At 42.2% G+C, this 20,373-nt stretch overlaps 1 protein-coding gene across 1 annotated transcript in view; it reads left to right on the top strand.

Annotated features, from left to right (window-relative positions):
* SFMBT2 (Scm like with four mbt domains 2) overlaps positions 1 to 20,373 on the top strand; it is a 211,220-nt gene that overhangs the window by 116,075 nt on the left and 74,772 nt on the right. The window contains exons 8-9 of the mRNA XM_027121576.1: positions 14,622 to 14,723; positions 18,847 to 18,994. Coding sequence (XP_026977377.1) covers positions 14,622 to 14,723; positions 18,847 to 18,994 — 250 coding nt within the window. The remainder of the gene's footprint in view (positions 1 to 14,621; positions 14,724 to 18,846; positions 18,995 to 20,373) is intronic.

The following is a 20,373-nucleotide window of genomic DNA, read 5'->3' as shown; positions in this document are numbered from 1 at the left end:
AAACCGTGTAGGCACAGTAGACCACTCTTACATTTAGGGAAGATTTCATGTCATTGTCGGGTTCAGTTTATCAGCTGTGTCCCCATAGGCCAGCCAAGACCTGATCCTGGAAGCAGACCTTTCTCGGGCCTGCAGTCTCAGGCCTGCTACATGTGTTGGTTCTTCTCTTCACACCTCCATTCCGTCCCTTCACACAGTCTGTTGGCTCTACTTTCAAATTCCATCTGGAGTTCAATCACCCTTTATTTTGTCCATCACCACTACCCTAGTGTAAGCTATCATCCTCCCTGGACTCGTGCATTCATTTCAGAATTTATTTCTGGGCTTGTTACTCACTGCCCCTCTACACTTTGTTCTTCCAAGAGCAGCCAGACAGCTTCTTCTAAAACAAAATTCAGATCATGTCACTCCACTGCTTATGTGGCTTCTGATCTGACTCAGGTGTGATGTGCCCTCTGAGCCGCTTTGCTGTGCGAGGTTCTCATACGCTCTGCTCCACCCGCCAGCTTCCTGCCGTCCGTCCAACACACTAAGTCCTCAGGCCTTTGCAGTGACGCTGCCTAGAAAGTGGTCCCTCTGGCCAATGCCTCAAGGCTTCTTCCCTCTCTTTCTTCAAGCCTCTGCTTAAAATTTAAAAAAGCACCCTCACCTCCGTCTCCCCACAGCCTGCTCGGCATTTATCCGCCCACGTAGTCTGCATCAGTTCGCTTTCTCTGCGTCTGGTCTGTTTCTTCTTCCTGGAATGTACCCTCCGTGAAAGGAGATTGTTTATTTTCCTGACTGCGCCACCCGGTGCCTTGAACAGTGCAGCCCGTCTTAAGCACTCAATACCCATTCTTGAGTAGGTTAGTGAAAAACTAAGTACAGATCGCAACTTAGAAAGTTAAAGGCTCAGGAGAGGTCGTCAGTACAGCTTGAATGAAGTTTAAGTCCCCGCGAGCGGTTCCGAATAACAGGGATGACTTTGTACAGAGAGGAAGCAAAGGGCTTGATGGGTCCTGTTTGGCGGGTTCAGTACCAAACTGGTACTTTCATGATCAGCTAAAAATACCCCAGGTCGGTTCTTGGCTCAGTGGAGGAAATAGTTGAGAGCACCGAGAAGAAGATTAGGGATGAATTGAAATTAAGAAAACAGCTCAGCATAAAACCCCCCACGTTCTATGACACCCCATTGCAGGTGAGCTTACAGGGCCAATGTTTGCTTCTTGCTGGACGTGATCACAGAGTAGAGGGAATATTGCCTCCTGTATGTTGCCTGTGGGTTTTTTCTTTTCAAAGCATCTGGCCCTATGATCTCTCAGGGTCTTGACAATAACGTAGTGTCAGGTGCTACGGTGTATGGTGTATGTATTGTTTCCTCTTTAAACACGTAGATCAGTGGACACACAAGGAGCTTAAAGAACACCCTGGGGGGAACGTGTTAGCTTAGGGACAGACTTGGCCGTAAATGACAGGTTTCTGCCTTATACTCCGTCTGTTTTTCCACTGCTGTGCATGCCTTCCTAATATCACACGCGATTCCTCTGATATGATTGTCGCTGTGAACGGATGGGATGCGGTTGGACGGTGATGACGTGATGTTTCCGGGTTATTTCCGTTTCATTGGAGGCTGAGGAGAGATGTGATTTTCAGTGAGACACGTACACCCACGATACTAGCTATGTTCCCTTCCATTGTTGCCTCCCTGACCAATTCCCCATCAATATCTGTGGCCAAGGTGGAGGCTATAGGGAGTCGAGGTTATGATAACTAAGGCTTTTACTTCATCAGGACTCACAGCAGGTAAAAACTGTACCTGGTCCAGTACTTGGATAAAATACCCAGGCTCCTTTGACTTGGGTAGCGGTTGAATGGATCCAGAATTGTGTGTCTATAACTGATACGCATTAAAAGTGCCCTTGACATCTGTAAATAAAGGGCTTCCACTAATGGCAAAGCAGTAAGTTAAATTCAGCTTGCTTTGGTCTCAAGTGATTCCTGTCTCACTTGCTTCATTGCTTCTTGCTTTCCCCATAAGTCATGTTTAATAAACAGAAGGAAGGGGCCGCTGAGAGAAGGCTAATTGAGAAAAAAAGATGCTACATGTGACCATTATTATATTTTTACACAAACGCATAAGGAAAGGCATTCCATGCACATATTTCTTCTCTGTTGAGAGTGTTCAGGCTGTGCTCATAATACACGGAACAGTCCACATCTGTTATTTCTTTAGCTCTTTTCAGCTTTGAATTATGTATCTGTTGGTGCATTCGTAGATTCAGCCTTTAGGAGAGAACTCCTTGTCTATTTTCGCATCTGAGACCTAGGTTACAGGCCAGAGAGAGAAGGTTAAGAGTGAAAAGCTTTCCTTTCTCATTCCATCTGGTCCAGCCAAATGAATTAGTCATCTGGTCCAGCCAAAGGGGTAAGAAAGGGTGTGAGCCACTGTTACCATAGATTGTCAGGTTGCGGTTTCTATGGTGACCGACTTTTGCTCTCTTTTGGTAGCTAAATACAGCAGCAATACAAAACTCGTAGCTGAGTTTGGCCTTCAGGTACTAGGATCCTTGGATTCTCCCAGAATTTGCTCGAGGCCACCTATGTAGGGCCAGAACTTAATTTCTTGAGCATGACGTTCCCTGTCCCACCTGGCAGGGTGTCTGCTACCAAATAATTTAGCAGTAAGTGTTTGTGTGACTCTTGGTTGCTATTTCCTTCTCACCAACTGAAACCCCAGTGGTTCTTTGAAAGAGAGTCTGTCTTAGACAGTAGGTCATGTTGTGACTGGACGAGTGGCTCGACCCCTGTATCCTGCTGGTGTCGCTGACCTGACTTCTGAGTTTCTGCCCAGCAGCTGGTCCCAGGCTGGCTTACCTCCAGCTCTGGCCCCGAACACCCAGACCTGGGAGCTTGCCCTCTGCCATTCCCTCGTTTGTCCTTCTCATCTCTTTAAAGACTTGGAGAGGTTTGTTAAAGTCTCTCGGGGATGGTGAATCGCAGAGATGTTCAGTTTGTGTCATGCCCATCCTTTGCCACTTTCAGAAACCAGAGGAGGGGCTTGTTTGTGTTATTTTTCATGTGCTCTGGGTTCTTGAACTGCAGCCCACGCATTACGTTAACTCAGAAAGCGCCGCGGGGACATCATGTTTTTATGCATGTTGGAAAAAATCTGGTGAGACCTGCTAAAGAGGGCAACTTTGGTCCAACAGTAAAGGTAACGATGAAAATCGCAAAGGCCAGATGTATAAAGAGTTCACTCAACAATGGCTTGATTTCAGGGCCCCCTACACTGCTGCCTGCATCTGCTAGATAGCGACTTGCTTTTAATTCTAAACACTAAGAATTTTAAAATACAGTCCACTCTTAGTTATCTGAGCTGTGAGTTATCCTTCCCAAATGGCTTCTGTTGGCTCCTGATTATTCCGGCTCTCTCCAGTCCCTGGGTTTCAGGGAAAGCAAGATAATATTTGCATGAACTTTATGTCATGGGTGTTGGGATACGAGGAGGGGACATCGATCTCTTATTTATGAAGCAGATGCATTTCAAAGTGATTGTCATAGCATATTTTAATTTCTTCTAGATTTTCCATGCTACTCGCCATTAGTTAGAATAATTAAGAATTGATCATAATTCTTTTTTCTGTGGATGATTTGATAATAAATGATAGTATAGTTGTATGGAGGCAGGGTTTTTTTCCCCCTCAAAACACGGACAGATTATTTTTTTTTTGTAGGTTAGGTCGTACTTTTTTTTTTTTTTTAAGATTTTTTTTTTTTTGATGTGGACCATTTTTTTTTGTCTTTATTTTTTGTTACAATATCACTTCTGTTTTATGTTTTGGTATTTTGGCCACGAGGCGTGTGGGATCTTAGCTCCCCGACCAGGGATTGAATGTGCACCCCCTGCATTGGAAGGCGAAGTCCTAACCACTGGACTGCCAGGGAGGTCCCCTAGGTCGTACTTTTAATCTCCATCTTTTCTTTCATGGATAGGCAGTTGTAAATTGCAGGATCTCAAGTAGGCAGATGGATGTAAAGAGAAGTTTAAGTTCATTCTGTCTACAGAGGTTTAAAATCTAACGGAAAATGAGGACCACATATGATGGGGCCCCAGCTACTGAACCTTCCGCATATTCCCTCCTGCCTGAGAAAGGCCCCCTGGTGCAGAGGTTTGTGTGAGCTGCAGGTGTAAATGAAAGTGTGGGCATCCTTCCGTCCTGCGCGTTCTCTCTTTCCTTCCGTGGGCAGCCAGTGTACAATGAATTTCCGCGTCAATGGCACAAAGTCAAGGATAAGGTGAAACTCTGCCCCCTGTTTCTTCTCCAGCTCCATTTATAACCAGAAGAACCCACATAAACAAATCAGATAACCTTTTTTTTTAAACTGAAATTTTTATTGAGATAATTGTACATTCACATGCAGTTGTAAGACATAATAGAGAGAGACCCCATATACCTACTCTTCACCCAGTTTTCCCCAATGGTGACATCTTGGAAAAAAAACACAGTTTTGCAGCCAGGATATTGACATTGATACAATCCATGATCTTACTCAGATGGCCCCAGTTTTACATGTGTTCATTTGCGTGTGTGTACTTTTTAAAAATTTTTTATTTTATTTTATTAAAAAATTTTTTTGAAGTATGGTTGATTTAAAGTGTTTCAGGTGTACAGCAAAGTGATTCAGTTATACATATATATTCTTTTTCAGAGTCTTTTCCGTTATAAGTTATCACAAGATATTGAATATGGTTCCCTGTGCTGTACAGTAGGTCCTTGTTGTTTACCTGTTTTATATACAGTAGCGTGTATATGTTAATCCCAAACTCCTAATTTATCCCTCCCCCCTTTCCCCTCTGGTAACCGTAAGTTTGTTATCTATGTCTGTGAGTCTGTTTCAACAAATCACATAAACTTTTACATGAATAGATAATGTTCTGTGTTTAACATTAAATAAAAGGAATGGATGAGTTTAGAATAGTAGAAACCTGACTTAAAGCCCCCCCAGTATTTAAGAACATGTCATGCTTGGAGTCGGTAGAGAGATTTCCAGATTCCAACAGAATTACTTTTTGCCTAATTATCTTGATTGTGCTCAGAGTAAGCACAAGCGTACATGGCACACGTAAGGCGCCTTTGCAAAGGAATTTGGAACATTTGATCATTTCCCTTGTGGTTTTGTACAAGTTAGTCCACTTGCTGGACCTTGGTTGTTTCTGAGCTTCCAGGGCTCCTGGGAGACTTCAGGTCCGTCAGCCAGGGGGGGTGGTGAGCAGGGCATGGCCGACGCGTCACAATTCCTCGTTCTCCTGTAGTAAGTTACACACCTTTGGGATATCTTTGGAATATACAGTATATTAACGTGCTCAGACCCTTCAGGGTAGCGTACAGAATAAAAACGCAAATAAAGCCGTGAAGACTTCACCTGGACGCCCACATCATCCTCCAGTGGAAAGTCATTGCAGCGATGTCGCTTCAGTTGTTGAGCCCAGACAGGACGGAAGAAATGGTACCAGCCACTCCCCACACTTAATCTCATTATCCTCACGATAACCCGACATGCAGGTATTATTAGTCTTCCTGTAACTTGAGGAAAATCAGAGAAGCTGTCCTACCTCACACAGAGCCTATGGTGGAAGCAGGACCTAAATGCAAATCTTAACCGACTTTAGGCCTAACTGTATCTAAATCAGTGGTTCTCAACGGGGGAGGATCTGGTAGTTCTCTCAGTGTCTGGGGGCATTTTGATGATGACACAGAGCAGGGAGAGATGCTACTGGCATCTGTGGGTAGAAGCTGGAGATGGACGGAACATCCTATGTGCACAGGACAGCCCCTACTAACAAGGCATCAGTTGCCCCAGCATGCCAGCAGTGCCCAGGTGGAGAAACCCTGGCTAGAGACTGGGTGCTTTTCTTACCAGGAGGTAGGTTGACCCATGGAAGGCAAGGGCAGCTGGGATTTGAGGACGATGCCTGAGATTTTCACTGTTCTTAGATCTGTGCCAGGCGGGCTGGCAGTTGGCACTTTCCCATTGGGAATCTTCTGCACCTGTGGCAGAAAGAACACAGATGGATGTAAGCCCCTGTGTTTCAGTAGCTCCTGCTGTGTCCAGAAAGGGCAGGACACAGAGTCAGCCTTGCCCATCACTGACTCTTCATTCTCCCTCTGAAAGCTGGATTCCACATGTGGGGAGACAGTTCAGGGCCATTGGCCTTGTTTCCATGACAACAGTTGAGTTGCATTGAGGGCTCTCAGTAGAAGGGAACACCCAGCAATAATTTTGTCAACGGCATCTGGCAGTGGGGTGTGAGGCTGGGGAAAAGCTAACCCCCAGAGCCCCGACTGTGGTTTTCTTTAGCCCACAGCCCTCAGGCTGGACACGTGTGGAGATACCCTAGCTCATTAGGAGAGAAGTAACTAAGCTTAAGAACAGACAGTGTAATCACTGTTTACCTGTACCCACAGCATAGGCTCTGTTTTTTTCTCATAGTGGTGCTGTAAGTAAGGTTGAATTTCTTGCCACTTACAATGCTTTTATGGTTAAGTGTTAATGAAAGGCATCCTCATTGCCCCGGTTTTTTTTTTTTTTTTGCGGTACACGGGCCTCTCACTGTTGTGGCCTCTCCCATTGCGGAGCACAGGCTCCGGACGTGCAGGCTCAGCGGCCATGGCTCATGGGCCCAGCCGCTCTGCGGCATGTGGGATCTTCCCGGACCGGGGCACGAACCCATGTCCCCTGCCTCGGCAGGCGGACTCAACCACTGCGCCACCAGGGAAGCCCTGCCCCTGTTGTTTTAAAACAACCAGTGTACCAGTTTTTGGACTTACTGTGGAAATAGTCCTGCTATAATCACCTGTTATGAATTCTTGTGGTTCAGGTTGAAGTATATAGTACTACATTTTCTCATGACTATTTTTTACCTTGATTGAATGCAGGACTAGTTGATAAAATTGCTGTTTACAGCTGTAAGTAAAAAAATGGAAACGCTTATTAGTGTTCAGCTTATAGATGTTTTATTACCTTTTTGTTATAAATATTTCATTGGCTGAGTTTAATTCAGTGCAATGGAATTGAAATATAATAATGCTATTGATTTAATAAATGCTGGCATCCTAATGTACATTTTTAGATGCAACTAATATAATGAGGGTAATTATCTAATGAACATGTGAGCACTAGGTCTTTCATAAAACAAAAAGAGGAAGAGTATGATGAACTGCATTGGATTTTTTTTTTTGGCATAACATAGCATGCTGATATGAATAAAGGAATTAAAGCCTAGGTCATTATATATTGATTTGAATGTAGTACTAAGTAAAACCTTCCTCTGACTTTTCTGAAGCCTGTTCTTGGAAATTATGCAAATTAATTGAAGCCTTTGAAAAGATGCCTATGCAATGTTTGAGGTCCCTACGGACCCAAAACTGGCGTGTTGGAACTGAAAAAATTATATGGTGCAGTGTTTTTGTGTATGATGCACTCGAAGATTTAATACTTAAAAAGAATGTGGAGGGGTGTTGAATTGCATTATCAGTTTTTTTGTCCATTTTTTTTCATATCAACATAAGCAAAAAGAAAGAACCGGAGGATTAAAGATTGAGGATCAGATGGCCACCATTAAAGAGATTCCTGGAGCATTTGATTTTGGAACTCAGGCTGTAAGAATTAGGTTTCTGCACAGGAAATGAGGCACTGCTTTTCTTACATGAAAATCCTCACCAAGTGCATTTTAATTGTGTTGTGTTAATTAGTTTGAACTCCCTCTCCCCTGTGCCACATTCTTCATATTTTTATATCGTGTGGGGTGTATTTATCCCATGAAGCAGGGCTGGCAAGAAGCATCAGCTGTCTTGGGAGTCTGTGATCAGCACATACTAAATTGTAAGACCGTAATTGGCAATGCTTCCAGCAGTGGGTTAAGATCCAGGAGGCATTTGAGAGATGAGTTGAACCTAAGATGATCGAATGTTCTTCCTTTTTCCTTGTCTTTTGTCTCTCAATTAGTAATACCTTCTCCTCCTTCCATAGATTAATACTCTGTCACTTATCTGTTTCATAGAGAACCTCAGTATTTACCCTGAAGCTTCGTCATTCTGCCAATGACCAATATTAAGGCAGCGCTGTACAGTAGTGTTTCTTAAATAGCGATGCTTGATTCTTCCAGAGTCAGGTTGTGCTTTCTTGCCAGGGCTGGTAGTCCCTTCAGAGGCACTTAGGGGACCAGTGAGTACCTAGGGATGCTCTGAGGTTGTCTGATGTCCTCTGTCTCACATGTGAAATAAAGTGGGACACCAGCCAAACTGTAAAGGCAGAACAACCAGGTATATTGTGTTTTGTCCAGACTTCTTTTGCCAGCGTTGTACATGTATTTATCACATCTCTGTCATTTTCTAACTAAATTTCAAGCTTCTCGATGTCGGGAACCACATCCTCCTCTTTTTTTTCTTCATTCAGTACACAGGTTAGTGCTTAACATAGAGTATTGAGAGATACCACTGGCAGGTTGAGACTCATGGGGACTTTGCAGCTGGGGACGTTTACTAGATGAACCACATTTATCAGGTAAACCTGTCTGGGTTAACACTGATAATGTTATGAGAGATAGGTATCGATGATGGATAACTTGTAGAGCACCATAGGCATTTACTGGACACATTTTAAAGATCTCTGTGGCTTAAAGAACACGAAAGCAGTTAGTAAAAATATAATGGTTCATTGTTGATAAAGACTGATTGACTTTATATATAAACATTGGGAGGTAATTTTAGTGTCAAAATTTTCTCTCTGACGGTTTTTTCATAAACCATTGAAAAGTGCTGTGAATTGACAGCAGACATTGGAGGTTTTCAGTAAGTGGTCAGTATTAATAGCTATCACTTTTTAACTTGGCAGTATCTGTCTTTGAGAGCATCTTAGGAGCTAATAGGTTATAAGGGTTTTGTTTGTTTGTTTGTTTACCATTAGCAATAAAAAACGCAAAGATCCATTTTGGTCTTTGCTTCCTGGTCTGGGCCATAACCTGATAACTAATCACACACAACTAGGTAATCTGATGGCTAGATCGTGTCCTTAGCGTCAGACCACATGGATTTGAGTCCTGGTTCCTCTTTTTAGCTGTGTGTTCTTGCTTAGGTAACTTAACTTCTCTGTGCCTTAGTTTCCTCTCTAAGATGGATCCTACCCCATAGTCTGTTGTGAGGGGAAAATAATAATACAAGGAAAGTGCTCACAAGTATTTACAGTGTGTTCATTGCTGTTATTCTTTCTACCGGCTTGAATATTATAAACTAAACCAAGCTACTCTTAGTGCAGTCAGTGTATCTTAGTAGGAGTGAGTGAAAGCTCCGTGGGGTCAGGAGAGAAGAAAGCTGATGAAATTCGTGTGGATTACGGAAGTTGATGTGTATATAATCTCTTTTACATTGTCATTCGACTGAAAATAAGGTTCCCTGAAGAGTAATTGTTAAGGTAGGCTAGTAAGACAGCCCTCCAATAAAATGAATGGTATTTTTACTTCTGATCAATTTAAAACTACTTCAGGGCAAAAATAAAATGTGTAGCCATGAATGTAGATGGGAGTGACATTGCCAGCCTGTCTTAAGGAGTTTTTCTGTAAACAGTTTAACTGGACTCCAGTTCGTTTGAATAAACAGTATGTCATGAATGTGACAGGCACGTTTGTAAATGTCCTGAGGATTTACTGCTTACTCCTGATCTCAGGAATAACATCATTCTTGATCCAATAATTTAGAGGTGTGAAGGATTCTCTAGAGCTTTGCAAAGGCCAGAATGTATCTTTCAACCCACAGTGCATTTCCCATTATCTCTCAGTAGATAATCGGTTTGGTGAATCATTTCAGGAACCAGGAACTCTCTCTCTGTCTCTCTGTCTCTGTCTCTGTCTCCCTCTCCCCACTTAGAATTGAGAATGATTAGCTGGTGTTTGTAAATGAACGCATGTACTCTGACTGCATTAACAGCCTGAAGTAAATGGTCTAGTAGGGATACATTTGTTTTTCAATGAGAATATCTTATATACTATGTACCCTTTCTTATATACTAATATGGATGTACATTTATGCACACAAAGAGCTCAGATGGTCTGTGTATTGGCTTATTTAGAAATTGACTGGTGTTGAATTTTTTATCATAAAAATCTGTTTGTTAGGAGTGCTGAATGACTCCTTTCGCCTCTGAAATCAGACTCAAAAGCCTCAATCCAGTATCTTAAGACCCAGTCTCCCTAACTAAATTTACAGTTCCACCTTCTCAGAATCTTTTCTTCGTCATTCTAAGTCTCATGCTTTTTATATTCAAAACTAAGTTTCACTCCTTTAAATCCCTGGACTGCCGTCATCTTGGTGGTTATAATATTTTGAAGCTACAAGTAAAAATAGTGTTTGTTCTGAAATTTTTTCTAAACCTGGATCTTCCATGGCTGTTCTTCATGTCTTCTCCCTTTTGACAAATGCAGTTTTTGTGTGTATTCTGTGCATCACCTAGTGGCATGGTGTGTGGAACCCCAGGGGTTTCTAATGAATGCCAAACGAGTGAACGAACGAATGATAGAATATAGAATTAGAATGGATGTCAAGAAATCTAGTTTTTGATGTTTCTCCAGCTTAATTCAATAATTATGTCTGGGCATCTTTCTTGGATGAACTGCATAACGTAAATGAGAGGGTTTGGCATTGACTGGAAAATATTGCATGTACTACATGGCTAACAGTCATGTGTTTTAAAGATTTCCAGTGACCAGAAATCTAATGGGCAAGCCCTTTTAGAAAATACTGCCCTTCCTCTCGAGTTCAAAGTTTCTGGCATTACCACTCATGAATAACATAAATATCGGAGTAGCAGATTTATAATCATAATCAAACTCATAATCATTATGGTCTTTGCTCTTGGATTTAAAAATTTTTCATTTTGTTGACTTGCTTTTGAACCTGGTGGGACTTGTACACATTATTACCAGTTTTCTTTTTTTTTCCTTTTAAATGCTGATTAAAAAGTGACCTTAAGAAAATGGAAGTTAGGGCTGGGGATAAAGGGATGTATTTTATAGTTTTCAAGTTCCTTTCTGAAATTTGGAGAGGTTTAATGAGGTATAACAGGTAGAGATGGATATTTGAGACCAAAATATAAAAAACCAATGTGTGTATGCAGCTACCTCTCAAAATGTCCGGCTTCTTTTTCAGTATATTAAACAAGAGAGTTTAAGAGTTTTCACATAGTTTCGAACAAAAACAGATGCATTTTCGCAAGTAAGAAATTTGTGTGCTTACAACTGAAACCTAGTAGAAATAATTTAAGGTGTAGGAAACCTGAGCCATGATTCGCAAGGGAAAACTTGTTTCTAAAACTTCATTCACTAAGCATTATTTTTAAACTGTTTAATATTTTAATGTCATCAGGACAGAACATTGTCAACAATATTTTAATTGTTTAAAAATATGTCATTAACATTTTATTTTCACCCCACATGTGGCCATGGATGATTTTGAGGTGGGTGGTATTTCTTAGGTATGAGCAGAGGGAGAGATTCTCAGAGGCTGACAAGGGAGCACAGGGACATCTATAAAGAAGTAAGAAAATGTGTGGTATCTGCACAAAGTGATCCCCTCTTAACCTAGAGGTACTGTTTGATGCAGGGTGCCCTGGAATCATTAATGATAAGCATTTATAACAGAGTCCACAGCCTTGAAAAGAGAAAGTTATCTGAGGACCAGATTGCTGTCCTAAGCTTGTACGCTTTATTTCTAAGGAAAGGCAGGTCCCATTAGACAACTGTGAATCAAGTAAGGCAGCAGGTAAAGGACAATCATTAGTGTAGGGTTCCTGGGGGCTTTAGGGTTCCCAGCCCAGCATTGGGAGCTGATTGAGCAACCTTCTGGCAGAGATATGAGATGGGTGTAGACTTAGCTAAAGACTTCAAGTCAGTGGTCAAGATCACAGTGAGAGCCTGGGATATAGAAAGTGCCTGGGGGTTATGGGTCAACCCTACTTAGAAAGCTGGCTCTACTCAGAGTGCAGAGGGAGGGACAAAAGTGTGTGGGTCAAAGAGTGGGCACACAGTCTGAAATCAAGAGGGGATTCGGACGGTGGGTAGACCAGAAGCCCAGAATGCTGTCAGGACAGCCCTACAGCAGAAACAAAAGGAGAGGCAAACGGGAGAGCAGGTGAGAGATCAAAATTGCAAGCAGAGCCCTAGTGTTAGAGGCAGCCAGGGAACAGGCACGAGTTTCCTGTTATTGGTGAACCGCATCTCAAGAACGTTTAGCCTTGTAGCTGTGAGTAATGGGAGAGACACTGCAGCAAGGAAGGACATTGCTAGCGAGGGAAACGGAAGAACTTCCATGAAACTAGTACATTCATCTTGCCCATTTATCATAGCTACACATGTCATTAGTGCCTGAGGACATTTATGTAATACCAAATAGTATCATAACGACTGCTTGATAAACTTGTTGAATACATTCAGGCAACGTTTTATGGTATGTCTTAATTTTAGAATAATTCCTCTTTTCAGAAGGTTAAAGGCTTTTGTGCCTGAAATGGAAAAAATATTTATCTGCAAAATCCACTTATGTGATTCAGTTCTTACTGATAGATACTGGGGTGCGTTGATGTTTGCTGAGAGCATTAACTTTTAATCTTTTCTTTCAGTCATTTTGGGTTTCCTACTTTTGTATTAACACATGTGGTTTCTGGCTCTGCCTTGGTGTTTGGGGTGATGTGTGTTGATTTGCATTAAATCTCTATGCTGTTTCTTTTGATTCCTTTTCCAAGCCACCTTGAAAAGTAAATGCCTTATTTTCAGTAATAAAAAAAGGAAATCATCTACTGTACCTAAGAATATTTTTTAATCAAGTGATGATTGTTAAGTTCAATGAGTTTTTGTCATGTAAGTCCTTGCCCACGGAGCACATCACCTTCCTCGTTCTGATCAACCCCCTCCCTGCACGAGGCACCCTGTGCTCCAGCCAGACCCAGCATTTATTGCTCACCCACTGGGTACAGAGACTTGCAGGCAGCTGTGGCCACATGAGAAATGACAGGTCCTTGTGGTTCTATAGGCATTTACATTCTGTACCTGCTTTGGTAAAGCAAAGCGGTGGTGGTGAGTTTAATAAGTGGATCTGGTGTCATACACTGTCCTGTTCTGATCAGCTTTTGTGGGAGGGGCAGGCACAGCCCTGTGGGCTCTGCACGGTCCTCAGAGTTGGGTGTATTTAGAATGGCATCCTTGAATTAATGAAAAATCCACTTTAGGTTCCACATAGAGGCAATATCGTATGATATTTGTCTTTGTCTGACTTACTTCACTTAGTATGATCATGTCTGAGTCCATCCATGTTGCTGCAAATGACATTATTTCATTTTTTTATGGCTGAGTAATATTCCATCATATATATTTATACACACACACACCATATTTACGAAAGAGAAATAGAGTCACAGACGTAGAAAACAAACTTAGGGTTACCAGAGTGGGGGCTGGATAAATTAAGAGTTTGGGATTAAAATATACACACAACTGTATGTAAAATAGATAACCAACAAGGACCTACTATGTAGCACAGGGAACTCTACTCAATATCTTGTAATAATCTATAATGGAAAAAAAAATCTAAAAAAGAATATATGTATGCATGTATAACTGAATCACTTTGCTGTACACCTGAAACTTAACATCAACTATATTTCAATAAAAATTTTTTAAAAATCCACTTTACATTGGCAGATAAAAGAAAGTCATAGATCCCCAGATATTTTTGTACTTCTCACCCAATTGATGTATTTAGAAACAGGAGGATTTACTTGCAGCTATTATTTCCTCAGGGACAGGCTGCAGAGACATTTATTTATCCACTACTGTTTATACAGACTGTGAGTTATGAGGTGACCTTCATCTCTGCAAGATAAATCCTGGTGTCCAGAGTCCCGCCAGCCTCCTCTGTTGCTGTGTAGCTGAAGTGGTTATTGAAATTTGTTTTCTTGAGAAGGCAGGAAGGCTCCACTCACACACATAAGGTTGCTGTGAATTGTCTATAAAACTGCCAGGCACCTATTAAACAGGGGGTGTAGCTCATCTTTATAGAGCAGGAGACGGGTTCTGATTGGGCGCAGGGCTGTTTTGGAGTCTTCTATACCCACATGTCCAAGGACCAGTATCAGTACCAGTAACTGATAACCTCAGTGCTCTTCAACACAGAAGACAAGCTGCATCCCCCAAAAGATCCTCCCCGAAGCCTGCGAAGTAACTCCAGTAGCAAGAGGCCGTGTTTTCTGAGGAGGCCCCTGCCGTGTTTTAGATGACTGATGGCTTCTATGACTCTGCCGAGCTTTCCTGATGGCCCCTAGGAAGATCAAAGCTGTGCGGTGTGAATTTTTTTTGCTTAGTATAAGTTTAAGCCTGGCCACCAAGGCTTGTTTCTCCCTTGGAAAGGCAATTTAGCCTGCAGAAAATAATTAAATCCGTGATATCTTGCCATAATTAGAAATCTGAAATGGGGGAGGGTTAATGATTTCAATCCGATTTCAGTTGCCCACTAAAACGATCAAGGAAAGCATCCAGACAGTTACTGAATTAGCTTACAATACCATTGCGTTTAATATTTTCGTTCTTTTCCCTGTAGGACCATGCAGATTTGAGAAGCCATTTTTTCACAGTTGGGATGAAGCTAGAAGCAGTGAACGTGAGGGAGCCCTTTCACATCTGTCCTGCATCAGTGACCAAGGTGAGGTCCCTCCCTTGCTTTTCACCTCCGTCTCCGTAGTGGATCCAGTAAGTCTTTCTACTCCAAGCCAACCAGAGGAAATAGGCTCGTGTGGGGATCTGTGGTTACGCAAGTAAACCCAAGGAGGAGGGCCTCCTCTCCAGTACAGTGCTGTCTCAAGCTCCCTTTTTATCACTGATATCCGAGTGAGTGTGATCAGATGCCTCCTCTTGCAGTGGGTGGGGTGAACTTCACTTGTCCTCCGATAGTACAGGATGCAGACGCTCGTGTCCTGCAGAGACTTGGAGGAAGATTCAGATGCTCAACTGTGAGTTCACAGCAGTGAACTCAGCCACTGAATAGGTGGCACCTCCTCTTACTAACCACAGTGACATGGAAACTGCCATTTGTCCCTGTGCTCGTGAGAAGAAACCGCTGATGAGTTTGTAATCTTTGTAATAGTAACTTGCTTCTCCTGCTGCACTGATCATATGATCTATTTTGCAAATACTTGGAAATGGTGAAAAGCAAGTTTCCGTCTCCAGGGGATTAGCACCTCGCTTCCTTTCTCTCATCTGCTTTCATTGACTAAAGGAAAAGTCATACGTCTAATGTTCGTAGATTTAAAATGAAAGTACCGTTTCACGCAAAGACATTTTTATTATGGCCTTGATAGTCTTGTAAGATTATAATTTCCCTTCCGCATCAAAGAAATCTCAACAAAGTTACCTATCATAACATACAAAGTACGTGTTTCTACCTTAAAAAAATATGTATGCATATACATACATACACACACACACATACCATTTATGCCCTGTTAATGGCGCGAGAAACCAACAAACTAAGATTCTTAGCCAACATGTGTTTTACTTAACGGCCTTCCGTGCATTTCCTGGGGTTCAAAAGTCAATTCCATTTTAATTACTTTTTCTGAAGGAGACGGGATTGTTAATGTGGTCATTAATAGTATGAAGTTATTTGAGTCATGCTTTTTTATTTATGATTTTATTCAAGATTTGGTAAAAGTTGAGAAATACAGTGGTGATCATGTATTACAGAATATGGGAAATGGTTATAATGAAACGTCCTTTTGTTCTTTGCTAAAGATTTTTTTCCTTAGTGAACATAAATTATTTTGTAACTGTTAAAGCAATTTATTTAAAGGATAGCTGCGTAGAACAAATAATGACTTATGCTTTGAAGGATCATCTCGGGTTGAAGTGCATGCTCTCGCTGTTCATACACCATTCCTTTATAACCTTTTTATTTGAAATGGCTTTTAGGGTTCTTATTGTGTGTTCTGGTAGTTGGCACGTTTTTCTAAAACTAAGGAGTGATACCTTGTTGAACCCTGGCCGGAATTCCTCTTTGTCCCAAGCAGGTGATTCGGTAATGCCAGCTGCCCATTTATCTGGGTATGTGTCATCCTCTTCTCATTCTAATAGGCCGTGGTGTCATCTTCACCTGGTGTTTATAAGATAAACCAAACCGAGGTGCAGTCTGTCAGTGGTCGACTCTCACATTTTTCTACCTTTAAATAATTGCAATACATAATGTTAGAATGTGACATCCTAATTATCATCAGTTTCAGCCCAGATATCTTCATCTCATTAAATAGACTTCCAGGGACAGTAGTTTGGTTTTCACAAAAAAGAATCTTCTCTCTAAATACATGTCATTGGAGGTTGGGGGTGAGGAGGTATTTTCTCTGGTTTTTAAGTCACTTTTCATTTTATTTTTTCTTACCCTTTGTACCTAAGATAAAATACTTAAGTCGGGCTTCCCTGGTGGCGCCGTGGTTGAGAGTCCGCCTGCCGATGCAGGGGACACAGGTTCGTGCCCCGGTCCGGGAGGATCCCACATGCCGCGGAGCAGCTGGGCCGTGAGCCATGGCCGCTGAGCCTGCGCGTCCGGAGCCTGTGCTCCGCAACGGCAGAGGCCACAAAAAAAATCCTTAAGTCATTCTGTTTCACATTTATCCTTCTTCCTTCTCTTACTGGCCGTGTACTGCTGCCTCTTAGAACTTGGGTCGGCACCTCCCCGGGCACAGGACTCACCTACAGGTCATGAAGTAGTAGAATATTCTTAATGTAGAAGCTGTTTATAATTAAATTTATTTCTCTTACCATTGGAAAAGGTTTTAGAATATTACGTTTGAGACTCTAACACACTGTGCCGTGAAGTTCTCATCCTAATGAAATTTCACTTGTATCTTCCTTGGGGCTTTTCTTCATGGCGCAACTGTTGAGGAAATAAATAACAAATGGACAGGAAGGCAGAGAAGCACATAGCAGATTCCGTATTAAATGACCAACCTTTGGCCCTACAGGGGGCCTGTGTTGGCGTGATGGGGAGAATATCACCTGTGTATGTGAGATGCATGGTTTAGACAAAGTTTCCTGGAATTTGACACGTGTTGGGTTCCGTTTCTAGGTCTGCTCGCTCTGAGCTGCACAGTCTTGGGCAAGTTGGCTAACTGCTCTGGGCTTTGATTCTGAGGCCTGTGGTTCTGGACCAGATGGACCAGTGTCTCTGAACCATTTGGGACCATGAACCCTGATGGATTTGAGGGAACTTAATTTAGCTTTTCCTCTGAAATGTGTGCACAGGAACGTGCATTTTAATAGGCTTGGAGGTTCCTTAGTGCCTGTTCTCACACAGTTCAGCTTTGCTAAGGGATCCTGCCTCCAGAGCTATATGATACATCTCTGTGTGAGCATGTGTGTGCGTGTATGCATGAGGGTCTAGATCACATTAATTTAACAAATACTTACTGAGCATTTGTAGACACTGTTCTGGATGCTGGAAACATAAAGTCCCTGCTCTTACAGAGCTTATATTTTGATGGCGGGGGGAGACAGACAAGAAATAAAATTAATAAGGAAATAAAGTATGTTAAATGCTAAGGAGAAAGGGGCATCCGGGAAAGGACCTCTAGGGTGTTGGAGTGGAAGGAAGGAAGATGTGATTTTAATTCAGGCTACCAGGAACGGCCTCCCTGAGAAGGGGAAGCTTGATCCTTTGCTCCTTAAAGGCTGTTTCCAAAAGCAAATCTCAGGCAGCAGATTTCTAACGAGTTACTGGAGTTATAACATCAAGAAGAACAGAAGTCAGTTCACTCTTCCTGCGTAGCTTTGAACCAGGTTGCTTCCACAAAGTGTTTTGTAAACCAGGGAGCCAGGAATCAGAGCTTAGTAAGAGGGTTAAGTTTCCTAAGAAAGACTGGTTTATGTCTGTTGAGTTGGGAAAGCGATTTTTTGCCTCTGGCCTGTTTTATATTCTACATTCTTTAAATCCATCATGCTTTTCAGTGTGGCTGTCCACCTGATTTTTGCACTCTGCTTTTTCCATCAGCATGTCTTGTTCTATTTCTTTTCCTCATTGACTTTTTTCCTTATGCTCAAGTAGGTGTTCAACCAGTTCCTACGTACAAAGCGTTTGCTATGCATTGTGGGAATATCTTGATGAGTAACAAACAGGATGCTGTCCTCAAAGGACTTGAGGTCTATTGGGAGAGATAGATGTGGTATCAGACCACAGGAGGGAATGAGAATTTTCGGTTCAGAGGTTCACGTCTGATGCTGTGTGCCAGAACACAGAGTGAGGCGGGGGCGGGTGGGGGGGGCGTTCCAGCAGTAGTGGCTTTGGGGACACATCTTGAAAAATACACGGACGGTGGAGTGGGCTATTTAGACTTGTGAGAATATTGAGTAAGGACATGCCCGGTGTGAGTGATTTCCTCTTGGGTTGGAGGGATGGGACGCAAGGTGAGGCTAGACATCTCTGAGCCGGATGGTGGAGATGGTCCCATCTTGGCTAGGATTTGTCTTACTTGTTTTCTAGCTTGTTTTTCCTCTGGCTTTGGCTGTTGGTTTACTTCTATAAAGTCATGCTGATGTTTTTCCTTCTCTGTCTCCGACATAATTCTGGTTTGTTTACTTTCCATCAATATGGCCACAATGATCAACTACCTTTTTCGCAACTGGCCCACTTTTGTAATATACACTGAAATTCCAGTTTGTGCTGTGGTCATTGGGATGAAATACGCTTGCTGCATTTGGAAGCTGTGCCACTATTTCTCACGAGTCTTACATGTTAATCTCAAGGAATTAACCCCAGGCTCTATTGTCTTTTCTTTCAGGTTTTTAACAATCGTTTTTTCCAAGTGACTATTGATGACCTCAGACCAGAACCTAGTAAACTCTCGATGCTGTGCCACGCGGATTCTTTGGGGATTTTACCGGTACAGTGGTGCCTTAAAAACGGAGTCAATCTCACACCTCCCAAAGGTTTGTATTCTGTGAAAATTTACAGATTCAGGAGGGCGTCGTATTGTCACTGAAGTGATGCTTTTGTTAATCTGGAGAAGTTTACACTGTAAAGATTTTAGATGTAGTGAGAAAATAGTTTGTTTCATGGTTAGCCTGACATAGGAGTCTGTACAGCTCCCTCCCCTGTGGAGGTGTGTGGCCCTGGGCTCCTCCATAAACCATTGTTCCCTGTCTGTTATTGTATGATTGGCAGCTGTGTTGCTGCTGTGTGTTGAGAAACGGTACAGTATTGCTAAGTGATTGGGGTTAAAAACTTGAACGCGGAAGAGAAGTGACTTTAAAAAGGCAACAACATACCAATGAAGCATTTCTTTACATTTTTATTTCCAGTAAGTTGAATTTTCCCCAGAGCCCAGTTGCTTTCAGATTTCCAACACTTTGATGCCATAAGACATGACAATAATTAAGTTGGGAACCAGGTTGCATTAAAGTCATTTTAAGTTGAGACCCATAAACCACATGTCAGTAAGTATACTTCAGGAATGTGATTTGTTGTCCCTGTAGGTCTAAGGTTTATCCAGGGAAGGTGCAGCAAGGAGAAAGGTGAGAAGATGAGAAGGAAAAGAAAGGGAATGATAGAAGACAAAAGCAGAATGAGAGTAGAAAAATAAACTTCAGTGGAGATCTTAACAGATAATCTCAAATAAAGCAGGGGTTTTGTGCTAACCTTTTCAGATCACCAGAGACTGGATTACTTGTACTTTAATTGTGCTGCACCTGAGTTACCTATGGCGTGACTGTGCTCCCCTGGGCTTTTATCCTAACTTATGCTCCATCCTCATCCCTATGGAGGAGATTCTTTTGAATTATTTCCATGCAGCTGGTGCTTTTTCCCATTAAAGTTCTTCAGTAATGGAGTGCATTCTAATTACACTATGGTGAACTTCTACAGAACACTGATTCCACTGTTCTCAGTGCCAAACTCACTGAATCTTCAAAATGAGGATTGCCCTCTGAGGAGACTTAGCTCCAGAGAGTTTATATAGCCTGCCCAGGGCCCCAGGCTTAGTAAGTAGCAGGACAGGAGGTCAGGCTTCTGGTTCTGTGCTCAGTAGTGGGTGGTGAGGACTCCAGTTCACGTGGCCTCAGTGTTTGTGTCCATTTGGGGGCCTAGAGGTGACTATCCAAATCAGTGTGCTTCAGTTATTCAAGACGGTTAGATGAGGACACCCCTAATATTCCACAGGTACTCTGCAGAATCAAAGACATGATACACGTCCAAATATTTTTATAATCTTTTAAATGATGATGCAAGTGCTATGCTGTAAACATCTATTGGTGGTAAGGAAGAGAAGTCTTTTCCTGCTGTGAAGTTTCAGCAGCTGGTCAGTTTTAGA

Source organism: Aethalodelphis obliquidens, unplaced genomic scaffold (assembly GCF_003676395.1).
Source record: "Aethalodelphis obliquidens isolate GAN/ISIS:26980383/991018 unplaced genomic scaffold, ASM367639v1 scaffold23, whole genome shotgun sequence".
NCBI lineage: Eukaryota > Metazoa > Chordata > Mammalia > Artiodactyla > Delphinidae > Aethalodelphis > Aethalodelphis obliquidens.
This window is presented reverse-complemented; position numbering and strand designations above follow the sequence as displayed.